The following is a 14,700-nucleotide window of genomic DNA, read 5'->3' on the forward strand; positions in this document are numbered from 1 at the left end:
CGCTGACAACACACTTACTTCATAACTACAGCTGAAAGAAACGCTCAAGTAACCAAAACGACACCAAAACGTACCAGGGCACTTCCATGTTTGTTTGGAAATATACCATGGTATTCTTTACAGGAGATTCTTTGTGGAGCTTCACATAACTTAATTTTTTCAATTACACATGAAGTTTATTTACTTAATAATTTTAAGCCAACGGGTTTCCTCACTTTTTTTAAGTTAAGTCAACTGATCCCTTTTTACAGTGAAGGCAAAATACCCAATATTTACATAATATTTAAATAAATCATAAACTAAAACACAAGATGTTATCGTCACCTCTAAACTTCAAATCAAACATTCCTTCCCGTTTCAAAGAGTTCCTGTGTGTCCACAATCCCATTAGTCACTGGAAGATCCAACTATGACATCATGCTTCTAAAAATAGAATTCTAATGATGTCATAGAGAAGACGCTCATGCATGAGACCAGAATCCATCCTGAATCACGGCCAGCAAGAGGGTGGAAACGGGGTATTGTTACATATCCATATTCACAACAACATGAGCTATTCATTATAGAGCCAAAATAAAGCTATGAGAACTGCAGGGCATGAATAGATGCAAAGACACACATGTTTCTTTGAGAACGCAGCTCTAGTTACCTCCTCCTCTGTAACATAAAGCATCAGTGTGCGGCCTGAACATGACCATATAAATCTGACCTCTTTGGTTTATATAAGCAGAAGTTAGGCTCCTGTGTGCAGCTCCGCGCCAGAGCCCGGGCCCCTCGGCGGAGCTGCGCGAGGGAGTCAGTGTGCGACATATGGTTCTGTTTTACTCTACCAGGCGCGCTGATTTCACCTTATAAGGGCCGAAGGGCCGTCTGGTGCCACTTCTACTAGAAGAGAGAGAGAGTGAAACAGACAGAAAGAAAAATGGCAAAACTGCCATTCCACAGCTGGCCATATTCATGTAAGACTTTAGTTTTCCCTAAAGTTCTCCCTGTAGCACACTGCAAACATTGTTTGTTGACTATAGACATTTACACAAGTTACGTTCAGAATGGAAGACATGCATGGAGCGCAGTATGTACAGTATACAATTAGTAAAAAATTATCAACTTTTCAAATTGTAGAATGCTACATTGGGATCACATTACCTACCAAGTGACAAGTTTATCTGAAAGTCTAAAAACCAAAACAAAAAAATCTGTAAAATCATAACAAACTTCATGGTTTGCGTGCGAAAAATGGCATACTGTGCACAGTAATATACAGCCGAAATAGTATGAGCAATATGATAGTATGCAATCTATTGTATACTGTTACTGACTGCATACTATTTAAAAAACAAAACAAACATAAAACGGCACATAATATGCAACAATAAAACTGCAGTATGCTGCATATTATATTCAATTTTGCATAAAAGTCTTGCATTTTGTCATTCCAACCAGTCAAGAGAAAGATTTAAAATGCAAAAAATAAAATACATTGTAGGATCTCACGTTGTTTCTGATTCAGTCATCACAACGGTAATGGAAGATCAAGTTGAGCGCATGTGGGATATAGTTTCTTAGACAGTGTGCTCTGCATGAGTATATATCGCAGTTTGGCAAATGCAGTCGATTAAATAGGTATTCCATTCATAATGAAATTAATTTTACAAACTGTTAACAGTATACATTCTGTAGAAATAGTAGTATGCTATTGTAAAAAATATACATGTTCAGAAAGAATACTAACAAACTGTGCCTGTATCTATAGTGGGCTACACAGACTACTAGAAAAAAAGTAGTATATGAAAAAGGTATGCAGCAATAAACCGAAGTATGCTACAGTGAATCCATTTTGTGTACTCCGTCTTAACTTTTACAAAAAAACAAATAACGAGAGAGATTAAAGTCCCCCTGTGGTGCAAATCCAGCTTTTAATGTTGTTTATATGTCTATGTGGTGTTTTTAATATGCTTTAAGACAAACCATGTGTAAATTCATAAGTCGACACCATCGCTGAGTATTTTCTCCTTAAAACTGCAGTGAACCAAAGACAGTCTCAAAAACACGCTTTGAAATCGCTGGTGTTTCTGACGTCACAAACTACCTTGTAACCAATCAGATCAACGTGTGATCGTCAACGAGTGGATCTCTGAGCTGGTGTGAGTGAGTGGAGGCGGGGCTCATTTGCATATTCAGAGAACCTCGCATACTAAATGAGGCAAGGGTGTAGAGTTACATTCAAGCTTTTTTTAAGGAATGAAGTTTTTTTTTTTCAAGAAAAAAACTTAAATATGTTGTTTTGGTGATCAAAGATGAGTTTTAAGGGATAAAATTATTGACATCGGGGGGACTTTAAAGGTGCCATATGTAAAAATTGAGGTAAAAATATCCAAAAAATGACCTACACGCATCAAAAGAATGAGAAGAAATAAGGGTGATGTTGTCATTAAAAAAATGTCAAGTTATAGTGCTGCAGAGATATCAACCTTAATTAGCATTAGCATTACTAGCCACGGCCCGACAGGTGTCGTAATACCAGTTTCGGCCATGGGAGGCGGTATGCGGGCAACATAACCACCAGTCAGTCAAACATGCAATACACGAATAACTCGCACGGCTTGTGGGCGTACTTGAACCTGATGTCAATCGTGTGGAAAGTAGCCTACTGCCCACTACTACATTCAAATAAAATCTGATTAAAAAAAAAGGAACAGAACCAGAGTAAACATTGGCACTGCTTTCCATCGCTGGAGACAACTAATGGACATGAAAGAAATGAGGTTCGACTCCAAACTTGCAACATTTCTTTTGGATTGGTAAGTAAGATGCTGTTAGTATTTCGTTAGAAGTTTGTTTTATATGTTTGTGTAGTTTTTTCGGGAAGTTATAAGGCTTTTCGATATAACGCACATAAATATAGTATTGTAATAGTTCACATAGCACAATCTCTATAGCTCTTTTTTCTTGCCAACTACGTGACCTATATTATGTTTATTAAATGGCTTTCCTGAGGTAAATCTGACATAATTGTTCTCCAGCTGCTATTGACCTCTTCACGCTGATAAAAAACACTGATTGGTCGATATTATGTATGAGGAATACATTTTGGTAAGTTGTAGCCTACTGTATCTTTCAACAGAGTTCGTGTTTTTTTTTACTATTAGCTAACGTTAGTAGAGTTGAGATCGGTTCACGTGCGCTAGGGATCTGTCGTGTAACAATTACAAGCGCCAAAACGGTATTTATTGTTTGAATTCAGTAATAAAATTGACAGAATCTGAGAGCTGAGATTTTTTTAATATCATAACTAACCTGCTCTGTCTATTCTGTCGGTATCCGTGTCCTCTTTGCTTCGCGATTTTTCTGTGCGTGAGAAAATTGATGTGTGATGTGAGAGCGTGTGAAAAGTGTCAATTGCGTGTGTCTCACGGTGAATGCGTGAGAGTTGGCACTCGGCAGCTCTGTTAAGTTACGTTGGCGCTAGCTTGGTCAACATCAGCGAATGCTGTCTGTCAAATTAATGTAATTTAAACTAACAATAAAAATGTAATATGAACAAAACGAATATGAACATATTCACTGGTAAAGGTGAAGGGGAGTAGCTTGAAGATGTCATATTCATACTCTAGAGTAGACCAGGTATACTGCCACCGTCTGGTATGGAATGTGGTGTATGAATTTATTTTTTTTGAAGGATGGCACCTTTAAGATTAAACGTGGAGCAAAATAATAATAATAACAATTCAAAAAACTATGCTAACAGAGGTTACATACTGTAATTACGAAAAACTGTTTCTGATTTATGCATCACACTGGACGTAATGGAAGGTCAAGTTTTGCACATTGCATTTGTGAGTTATTGCACTTTGGCAAACGTAACACATTAAATATGAATTCTATGCATAATGAAACTATACTAGAAACAGTAAACATAGACATGCGGTGCAAGATAAAAGGACTGGGGCCGTGGACTGGGGCGATGAGGATGACAACACTGACCATCACCATCATCATGAAGCAGAGGAGAGCCGTAATCCCCACAGCCAAACCACAACTGGCTGTAACCACAGTTACACACTAACCCACTCAACAGCCGTCTGTCTGTTGTGGCTGTGTCGGGAAAAAAAAGTAAGGGTGGGGGAGGAGGAGGGGAAGAAAAAGGAAAGAATTTTATGGCGTGCTCCGTTTTGTTTACGTTCGAAATTTCAGGGCTGAACAATCCTTGCCAGCGCTCGTGTGTGTGTGTGTGTCTTATTTTTTGAGTGAGTGTGTATATAAATAAGAGCCAAAATGTGTGTGTGTTTGTGTAAATATTGAGTCTGAGTGAGTGTGTTTATGCACTCGAGCACAACCGTACATGTGTGCCTTTGGTCGTGATAAGTACCAGATTGGTACCGTAACATCTCAGGGGCTTTTGGTGAACAATCGCCTACTGTGAGCTGCTCGATCTGGCTTTATTTCTCAGCTGGGCTCTCTGGATTGGCCTGACCCGGGCACAGCTACCTCATTCTGGGCTCGTGTGGCAGCGCGGGCCCCTATCCTCCTGGAAGACCGTCCCAGGAGACTGATTATCAGGGTACTTTCCGATTGCCGGGAAAAGAGGGGAGGAGGAGAGAGAGGCTCCCTTCCAACACCAAGTGAATTGCAGTGTTGCCTAGTACCTATATAGACAGTGGCGTTCACACAGCACACACACTTTGCATTCAAAGTAGTGCTGCAACTAACGGTTATTTTGATAATCAATTAGGCGGGCAATTATTTATTCGATTAATCGGATAAAAAGGCCAATTTTCTTTTATTTTATTTTATTGATAAAACAAAAAAGTCCACATCCGTGCCAACTGAATGCTATGAAAACATATCACTGTAAACCCTAACACTCAAAATAATTAATTGGTTTGAGTAGGGCGAATTAACTGAACTTTTATGAGTTTTTAGCACTTTCTTTTTCTTTTGAGTTCAGAAAACTGACACATTTTAAGTCATCTGAAAAGTTTCATTGTTTTGAGTTTTATGAACTTGTTTCTTATAATTTAGACAAACTTAAATTTAACTGAAACTGGGCTGGGATTTCTATTTCCCAGCATGCTCTGCCATGGCACTCGAGAGGAAGAGTAAATGGTCAAATTAAGTGTTATATAATTATTTTGTGCAAGATTAATGTTAAGTGGAAGATTTAATGTTTAATGCTTTGCTATGCTAATGAGTCTCTGTTATGTTAGCATGCTTGGTTTGAGAACATATAAATGTTCTTTATTGACATACTAATTCAGCAATTGTTATGCTATGCTAATGCTATCAATGCTACCAATTAGCAAGTTCGCATTTGTTGAATTAGCTAGCCAAAGCTAAACAAGTTTCCTCTACTAAAAACTTTTAAGTTGAGATTACATGATAATTTTAAGTTAAATGAATTAACTTACTCAGATATTTCAAGTTAAGAGTAATTAAAATGTACAAAAATAAAACATAAATATGCAAGTTCTGCTGACTTAAACTTACTGAATTTCTTAACTTAATTTTTTTGTAACTGATGAACCTAATTTTTTTTTAGTTTTGCCAACTTATTCAGGTTTACAGTGTATAGTGAATATATCTATATCTATGCTATCCATTATATGAGTTATAAAGCAAAAGTACAGTTTAAATCTCTGCATTAAAATTAAGATAAAAATAAAGAAAACTCAGAGTTAACAGATTAGAGATGTTCTGTAGGAAAACTCACATTCACTCTTACTGTCATTTCTTTATCCTGTAAATGTAAGAAACGTCTTACATTTATATTTAATTACACGCTGTTATTCCTTTACTACTCTCATAAAATACTTGAATTGACATTTAAAATCTAAATTTAAACAGATATTTCGGCAAAATTTTTGCTGAATATTAATTGTCTCCCTCTCTAATGCTTAGAGAGACTAGTCTGACTTAGACTAATTGTCCCGTCTGTTTCGTGTTTATATCTTTTGGTAATGAATAAATTAGAAGTGAATGAAGTGGCATTTCTCTCATCTCACATCTTAAATTTTTATTTTTTTACTCAGCTTATTCTCAGTGGAGGAAACGTATTATGTCGTCTTATATTTTGACTAAAAAAAAAGGTATCTTGGGAGACAAAGTTATTAAGTTATTAAGATTATAAAGACACTGTTTTGGAATAACTGCCAGTCCTTCACAGTAAAAAGATATTTTCCTGGGACATTCTGTCCATTTTTAATTTGAACTCTGCCGCTGCATGAGCTGTCTGGATCCCAGCTGGATCCGCAGGCGCACACACATACGACGCGACAAACAACATCAAACCTGATCTGATCTCAAGATGTTTGAAGCTATCATCCAATTACAGTGAAGAAATCTACATTTTCACCGTCTCAAAATTCTGGCATTGCTAATATAGTTTACAGAACTAGTCCTTTAAGAAAAGAGTAACAAAGGAGAGTGCGCGTCGAGAATATAACACCTATCAAAACAACACACACACCAACCACAGACCAGCTGCACCACTGACTCACTGAATCATTTGTGGAGTGATATATTGACTCACTGAGCCAGAGAATCATTTTCTGCGTAAGCCGCTGACTCACTGTTTGTAGAGCCAAATGACTCCGAATCAATGAAGCCTAACCACCACAAAGGCAGCTCAAACGTCTGTTTATATCCAAAAGAGACACCATACATTAGCAAAACTCCCTCCTTACCGGATGAATCTCACAAAGCCTGTCAAGAACACGTCCAGGCCATTTTTCAGTCCAAAATCAAAGAAAGAAACAAGGAATTTTATTTTGCATTAACAACTGGAAGCCTGTTTTTAGGACTATTAAGATTTTGTTGCATTGTGACATTTTCATGACAATTACACACATTTACATAAAAATGATAATTTACCTTAAAATAAAGAATCTCATCACTGTAAGTAATATGTGAAAAATATATTATTTATACAGAATAATAAATTGTGCCCATGCTGTACCATATTTAATAACAGTAGTTTTAGTAATATAGTAAATTACATAAATATAATATCATACTATATATTATGCTAATATACAAAATATAAATATAATATTATGATATCATTAAAATAAAATAAGTGTAAAAATTACATAAATATAAATATTTACCAATAAAAACTATTTTATATAATTTGAATAATCTATATAAAATATATTACATAAATATAATAATCATGTCAATTTGTAAAAAAAAAATCTTTTATTTATTTCACATTCTATTTTATGAATAAAATAAATTATTGTTACTGTTTTTTTATTTATTATTATTCTGAGGTGTAGTTTGACTAAAATGTGATGTTACTGAGATTTGCCATTCCAGTAAATTTTATGGAAAAATCTACTTTTGGTCCTGTCTTGATATTAAAAAGTTAAATAAATATCAACCATCTTCAATGTTCACAACACAAAGCTCGTCTCTAGTCCATCCAGACGATTTACTGAAACTAAACTGCAGAAACACCTATTCAGCGATTCCACTATACAAGTGAGCCAATCAACAGGGGTCATTTACATACAGTAGTCTTAAAGATACAGTAACAAAACAAAACAAAACAAAAAACACCCCGTTCGGTTGAAGGTGGAAAAGGATCACAAACTTCAGGGACAAATGTGAAATGTTCTATTGCATAACGTGTTATCTGCTCTTATACGACCCCTTTAAATACTCACAGTAGGAGAAGCCCAGCTGTCTGGAGAAGAGAGAGGGAACATCAACAGGGAAAAGAGAGGGAAAGATCCAGACACAGGAAATAGAGGCTCAAGGATGTGGAGCAGAGAGGAAGTCATCGATTGGAGACAGAGCGAGATTGAGAAAGCCAGATTAATACACAGAAGGAGTGTGTTTATGCGTGTGAAGCGCTCATATAAGGATGTTTATATCTGCTGTGAGCTGTCAGTGAATGTTCTGCTGTGGGAATGACGTGTGCATGTATGTGAAAGCTCAATGAAGTCCACAATCATTGCTCTTCGACACTATTGTTATCATTAACTAAAACCATAGTGGAAATAAAATAAGGTAAAATGAAAAACTTCCACATAAACTTAAGCAAGATGAAGAAATTACTCATTGGCAACTAAAAAAAGCTAAGTTTAGATTGAAGCACTGAAATGACAAGCTAAAACTGATATAAAAATAAATAAAGATAAATAGAAATCAACAGAAATGAATGCCAAAATCAGGGATGCACGATTTATCGGCCACCGTATCGGTATCGGCCGATATATGTTCATTTGTATGTTATCGTTATCGGCCTGATAAGAAAATTTGGCTGATATATTAAAGCCGATGATTAATGTATTAATGTCCTTCAGCTGAGACACTTCAGATGCGCACTGTTCAACATGATGGTTTTGAATTGCTTGAAATATGATTGGAATCACTTAAAAAAGGAAAATATAGTTAAGCGCAACATGTGCTTTCGTATCGGCTACATGCAATTATAATGAGAACATCATGTGCTTGGTACATGGATTTTAATGGTGAGACTTTTGTTTTTGTATCAGGCTTTCAAAAATTATATACAAATTTGGATTTAGATTTATCGGCCAATATATCGGTTATCGGCTTTCAGATATAAAGAATAATCGGTTATTAGTATCAGCCAAAATGTTCATATCGGTGCATCCCTAGCCAAAATGTATTAGTGTGTCTTTTAATAAATCTTACATTGTATAAAAAATAATAATAATAATAACCCAGAAGAACATGTTTTGTGCCAATCCTGTTACATATTTTCTCAGGTGAACGTCCAAAAATGTTTTATAACATGACTAACCAATAAATGACACTAATCTACATAATTTATGGTTGATATTTTAGTACTTTGTGTCTAAGAAGAAAAAAATATCATCGAAAGACCTCAACATAACAGTTGAAATGGGGTTAACAGACATGGACTACAAGCCACAAAAGTCTAGTTTTGATTTCATGGGGTCTCCAGCGGAAGCCAGTCCTGAACCAGTGGGAAAAGAAAGTGATAAATGTATCAAGGACGTAAATAAATGTGCAGAAAGCGCACACGCACAGGGTTATCGAAGCCTTCACAGCGTGTTATTATTCTCCCATTTGGCTATTGTGCAGTAACTCAGGCAGAGTGGACTTGCTTGTTGCCAGGGTTTGACGCTTTACTGCCTCGGGCTCTCAATGCCGGCGGAAAGAGATGCGAGAGCACAGGGAAATGCATGAGAGCGGCTATTTTTACTTGTATGGGAATGAACCGATAGATAAATGCAGGAGTGAAGGAGAAGGAAAAAGCAAACTGAGATTATCACAAACATTCCCAATTAACAACCGCACTAGCATTAGCGAGTCAGTGAATCAGTGTTCTACTAAACAAACCACAGTAACCACATAACTAACTGTGTCTGGCACAAACCTTCCTGGAAACTAATGCGTTTCAACCTGTTGATTCTGTGTGTACAGGAGTCAAACTCTAGATCAGGTATATTTGTGGTTTTCATGCGTCCTTGAAGCAAGAAAGGTAACTGTAATATGACAAATGAGGAAAAAAAAGGTTGTGAGGAGTGTTTTCTAAGTCAACCATCACTACGCTTCAACCTAAAGTTGAACACTTACGGGTGAATGTGGATCTTTAGCTTCTTTTAAGCTAATAAAGTAAACCATTTTCAAATGGTTGGTGTAAAATATGTCTTTATTACCGTGGGTGTCTGTGCTTCTGTGTACGGGTGATGTCATGATGTGAGACTGTCATGGCAACAAAATAAACCTCCCACCGCATATGGTCAGAGAGTTTTATCCCAGCCTGTAAAACACACGTACACAGACAGAAACTCATGATTTCTTGGCGAGATCGAATCATTTCTGAGAGCAGGAATTCAGTCCTCAGTCTGTCTCATTTCCACACAGTAACATCTCCATTTTCAAGCTCAGACAGAAGAGCACAAGAGCACAAACCGGGGAAAAAGAAGACACAAAAACCAACACTGAACAATGAAGACCACTGAAAAACACTGAGGATGCACCTCCTTTTTAATAAAATATTGTTTTTTTACATTATGTTATATGTTTATCTGATTAAATAGAAATAGAAATGTAACTTCTTTCAATAAAATGCTAACTTGAACTAACTTTAATTGTATACGTGTCAGGTATTTTAAATGTGAAGTATCATACTTATAAAACATTTCAAATGTTGTCAATAAAAAGAAATAAGTTTGAAAGACCACTACAAACCAGTGAAGACCTCTGTAGACCAGCACAGACTAGTAAAACCAACACAGACCAGACCTCTGAAATACACAAAGAATGCATATATATATATATATATATATATATATTCTCTCTCTATTTAACTAATTGATTATTAAAATATTTATTAAATGTTTCAAACATTTTTTGCATGTAAAATATTAGGCACATAAAATATATATATTTTCTTTACTTTGAAATAAAAACCAGTGCAGACCAACAAAAACCAATAAAGACATCTACAAACCAATCAAGTCCTCTAAACACCATCAAATAGTTTGCATATAAAATATTTTTTTTAAACTTTGAGAGAAAACCCAGTGTAAACCAACAAAACCCAGTAAAGACCACTACAAACCAATCAAGACCTCTGTAGACCAGCACAGTAAAAAACAATATCCACCAACACAAATCAGTGAAGACAAAAAGGCGAAGAATGCCCCCACTTTTCTATTCTATTCTATATTCTATTATTAATTTTCTCTATTTAATTAATCAATTATTAAACAGTTCTTAATATTTGGGGGGGGGGTATATATCAACCAAATTCCTTTAACTTTTAATAACTTTAATTGTGCAAAAACTTTTCACATATAAAATATATATTTTTTAAAAGAAAAAGAAAAAGTTTGAAAGACAAACTGCTGCAGACCAGCAAAACCCATTATAGCCTAATAGAGTCCCCGCAACTGAGAGGAATCAGAGTCACACTGACTGCAGATGAAGCACATTACATCACTGCTGTGAGTCTATGATGACTCCTGTTCAACATGAGCGAATTAGTGAATCACAGCGTGAGGAGAAACAAAAGAGAAACTTTAGCGTCTGCAGTGTGTGTAGATGCCCGATGCACCTTGTGATTGAAATGGATTTCCAATATGCAATTTCACAACTTCCTATGAAAGAAGATGACCGAGGCAGGTTCTGCTCGCACACACTCTCATCCAGATTTCAGCGAGTTAGCAGCTGTGAACCTGAGAGACGAGGCTCTCGGCCAGATAGCGGTCCTTCTAAACATCCTCTGCTAACGTACCTCGCGAGTGTGTGTGTGTGTGTGTGTGCGTCTTTTTCACAGCAAATTTTCAAGCAGAAAAGTGTACTTGTGTACCTAATGGCTTTAGTGAGGAAAAAAACACAACAAGAAACACTTCCATGAAGCACTGCGAATAGCATAATTGAATAAAAACTCACTAACTTTATCCTTCTTTCTGCATCCCTCGCTTCCTCTAGACAGAGAAGCTCCAGTGTGTTCGGATAAAACTTCAGCTGCTTTATGTTACCAGAAACATATCTCACCAAAAACATTAATAGGCTGAAGAAAAAAAATGTAGCTCCTTAAATCTGTGTTCCTTCATGAACTAGGCCGGGGCTAGTTGTCACAAACTGTAAATCTTAGAAACTATAGGACTTCTAGACTAAAGTCCAATTGCACAAATGCTTGTTTGTTGTTTCAATATCATCATTTCAATATCATTATATTTAGCCCTTCTATTAGTTGTGTTCAATGAACTGTATCTTTTTTCATGGGCAATAATAGAGGAAAATCCAATAACTTTTTTTGTAGCAAAGACTTTATGCTTTGCGTTTATACAGAAATGGACTTTCAGAAATAAACACCATATTCACTGGAGAAAAACATGCGACATCAAGCCCCGTATAGAAGAGCCCTGAAAATGTAGCCTATTAATATTATTATTACTGCCAGTTTTACAACAGTTGCCCGATGAAAGATTTTTGCGTCTTAAACTTTATGCCCCTAAAAAAGAGAGTTGAAAGTATCAGATCCCTCTGCACATTCATCTGTCGCCTATGTGAATGGATAACACATGCTGGAGCGCGAGCGCCACACAAACCAGAGCAAAGAACACAGTGTTCTCAACACAAGGACGCGCCGCATGTCTACCTGCGTGAACTCTTGATGCAGCTGCTGAGTGTGTGTGTGTTAAATCGAGGAATACACTTGTGTAGCCATCTCAACCTTTCCCTTGGCTTGAGACGTCTTTTTATCCACTTAGAGAAAGACTAAGTATGACTTTTTGGCAATTTTTACAAACTGAGATAAATCACACACAATAGGCTACCATAAGTTCAGTTAGGTAATGAGTAATGAGTAGTGCTGTCAAATCAATTATTGCGATTAATCACATCTAACATACAAATTTGTGTATATATTATACGTGTGTGTGTGTGTGTGTGTGTGTGTGTGTGTGTGTGTGTGTGTAGCTTATATATATGTACACACATGAACATATATATTTACTAACATGTTTGTTAGTTGCGATTAATCGATTTGACAGCACTAGTGATAAGAATTAATTTGACCTTGCAACGACATCTCTGATGTTGATGTGTTTACTGGAACGAGGGCGGGGAAACCTGTCACTCACATGAGATCCACCAATAGCAAACCACAACCATCCAATCAATTCACCAAGGAAAAAATAAAGTCCCGCTCAACATTTGTTCTTGTTTGAGAAACCACTTCACTAGGAGATAAGTCACAATAACAAAGAAAAGACTATTGCAACTTCCATTTCGTGCCCACTTTAAAGTTAAAAATGTTGTAACTGTCTGTAAAAAAAACGAGATATAGAGAAAGAGTCTTAAATTTTGAAAAAGCACAAGTGTATTTGGGCAATTCCATTCAAAACTGTCACATCCATAACGCCAGCACAATTGCCATTGTATTTAGTTGGCGTTATGGATGTGACAGTTTTGCGTGGAATTGCCCATTTCCATTAAAAATCACTCAATAATACAAAATATAAAAGATTTAAACTATAAAAATTGGAAAAACTTTCGGTCGCCAAAACAAAGTCAGTGTAGGAAGCCATTTTGTTGTCATGTGACAAAAACACAAAACAGTTCATTTTCATGTCACATAACCCTCATCATTACTACTGTGTATCAATAAAATAAAAAAACTATTCATAATAAAGGTTCCAAAAGGTTTTTTTTTTCGCTGCGATCCGTAAATGAACCATTTTTGGTTCCCCAAAGAACCTTTCAGTGAACAGTTCTTAATAGAAACATGTGTTTCTTAGTGTGAAGAACATTTTAATTATCTAAAAGAATTTTGTGCTGTGGAAAGATACAATGAATGTTAAATGTTCTTCATGGAAGCTTTTTTTAAAGAGTGTAGCCTATAGATTCGAATTTTTACTAGATGGTCAGACCCAGACCCCTTGATATTTAGAATTTAGAATTCCAAATGTATTTTCAAAAATGTGAAAACAACATTTCCATGAGCTTGGCACGTGTTTTTAACCAGCCTTTCAAAAGTTCCCCAGATTCACCTTTTCCCCCATCCCAGACATCCCGAGTTATGATTGACAGATAAACAGTGGTAGTCTGAAGTATTACACCAGCCATAATCCAACATTCTCCACCCGTCACCTCAGTCACATCACAACAAACACCCGCAAACCCGCCCGGGGCTTTCAGCGAGCCACGGTCACTTACAGAGTGTGTGTTTCGGTGGGCAGGCCGGACGCCGCGGGGGCCTGATCCAGTCCGATGTTGGAACAATTAACCACGCACAAGTTTTGGGGTCCCACCGCCGTGCACGAGCAGTTCCCCGGGCACGGGCTGCACGCTCCCCCGTCTGCCGTGACACCCGAGCGCGCCTCGAGGCAACAGAGTGCAAAGAGCAGACTGGAAAATAATCCAAACTTTGGGAGACAGACGCCATGTTTTCGCTTAAACACAATCTGTCCATTTCTACAAGGCATAGCTCACTCGCATCTCATCGCCCCTTCTGTTGGTGAAGTTTTCCTCGGGACGCGGGGAGGAAAGTTCACTCTTTTCCCAGTTTTTCCATAAGAGAATCGGCGTAGAAAGCAAGAAAGCGTCGGAAATCTCGTTTTCCCCAAAGTTCGATGACGTCCCCCCTCTATTCCTCCGTTAACGGAACTAGATTCACTTCTTCTCCCGAGGAGGGAAAAAAACTCAGGATTCTGCTCTGCCAGAAGTTCCTGAAGAACTTCCTCTCGTTCTCCCATCCTGCAGTGCCACTGCTCTCCACTGGATGAGGCTGACAAATCTGACAAAACACTATTGCACATTACAATCCAATAACAGAACTTGGTGTTTTAGACTTTAGCGGTGATTTTAAGCATGGCACACAATTTTTTTTGTATTATTATTCTTTTACACAGTGCAGCACATTTGTATGTCCCTGTCATGTGCAGTGGCTACAAAAATGACTCTTAAAGCACAAATAAAAATGTCACTGCATTGGATGATAAAACATCACAGCAAGAAGCAAGTTGAAGAAAATATGAATTAATATTCAAACTTCCATTTTTCCTTTGACATAGCCTATTTTTTGCATAATGGACTGTATGTTCTGTGTTTGATTATGATTAGTGATTTGATCATTTGTACAATGGCATTCAGACATTAATTGTGACTTTTAAGCATCCAAATATACTTTTGGGCCACTGTGTCTTAATAGTAAAATATTAATTAGAAATACTATTTTTTTAAAGATAT

General features: G+C 36.8%; 1 protein-coding gene across 1 annotated transcript in view; it reads right to left on the bottom strand.

Moving 5' to 3' along the window:
• The window catches only part of pkd1a (polycystic kidney disease 1a), a 92,503-nt gene extending 78,295 nt beyond the window's left edge, over window positions 1–14,208 (bottom strand). Inside the window, exon 1 of the mRNA XM_081361512.1 lies at window positions 13,669–14,208. Coding sequence (XP_081217638.1) covers window positions 13,669–13,937 — 269 coding nt within the window. The 5' untranslated portion in view covers window positions 13,938–14,208. The remainder of the gene's footprint in view (window positions 1–13,668) is intronic.
• Between the last annotated feature and the right edge of the window lie 492 nt (window positions 14,209–14,700).

Source organism: Scardinius erythrophthalmus, assembly GCF_964197995.2.
Source record: "Scardinius erythrophthalmus genome assembly, chromosome: 3".
NCBI lineage: Eukaryota > Metazoa > Chordata > Actinopteri > Cypriniformes > Leuciscidae > Scardinius > Scardinius erythrophthalmus.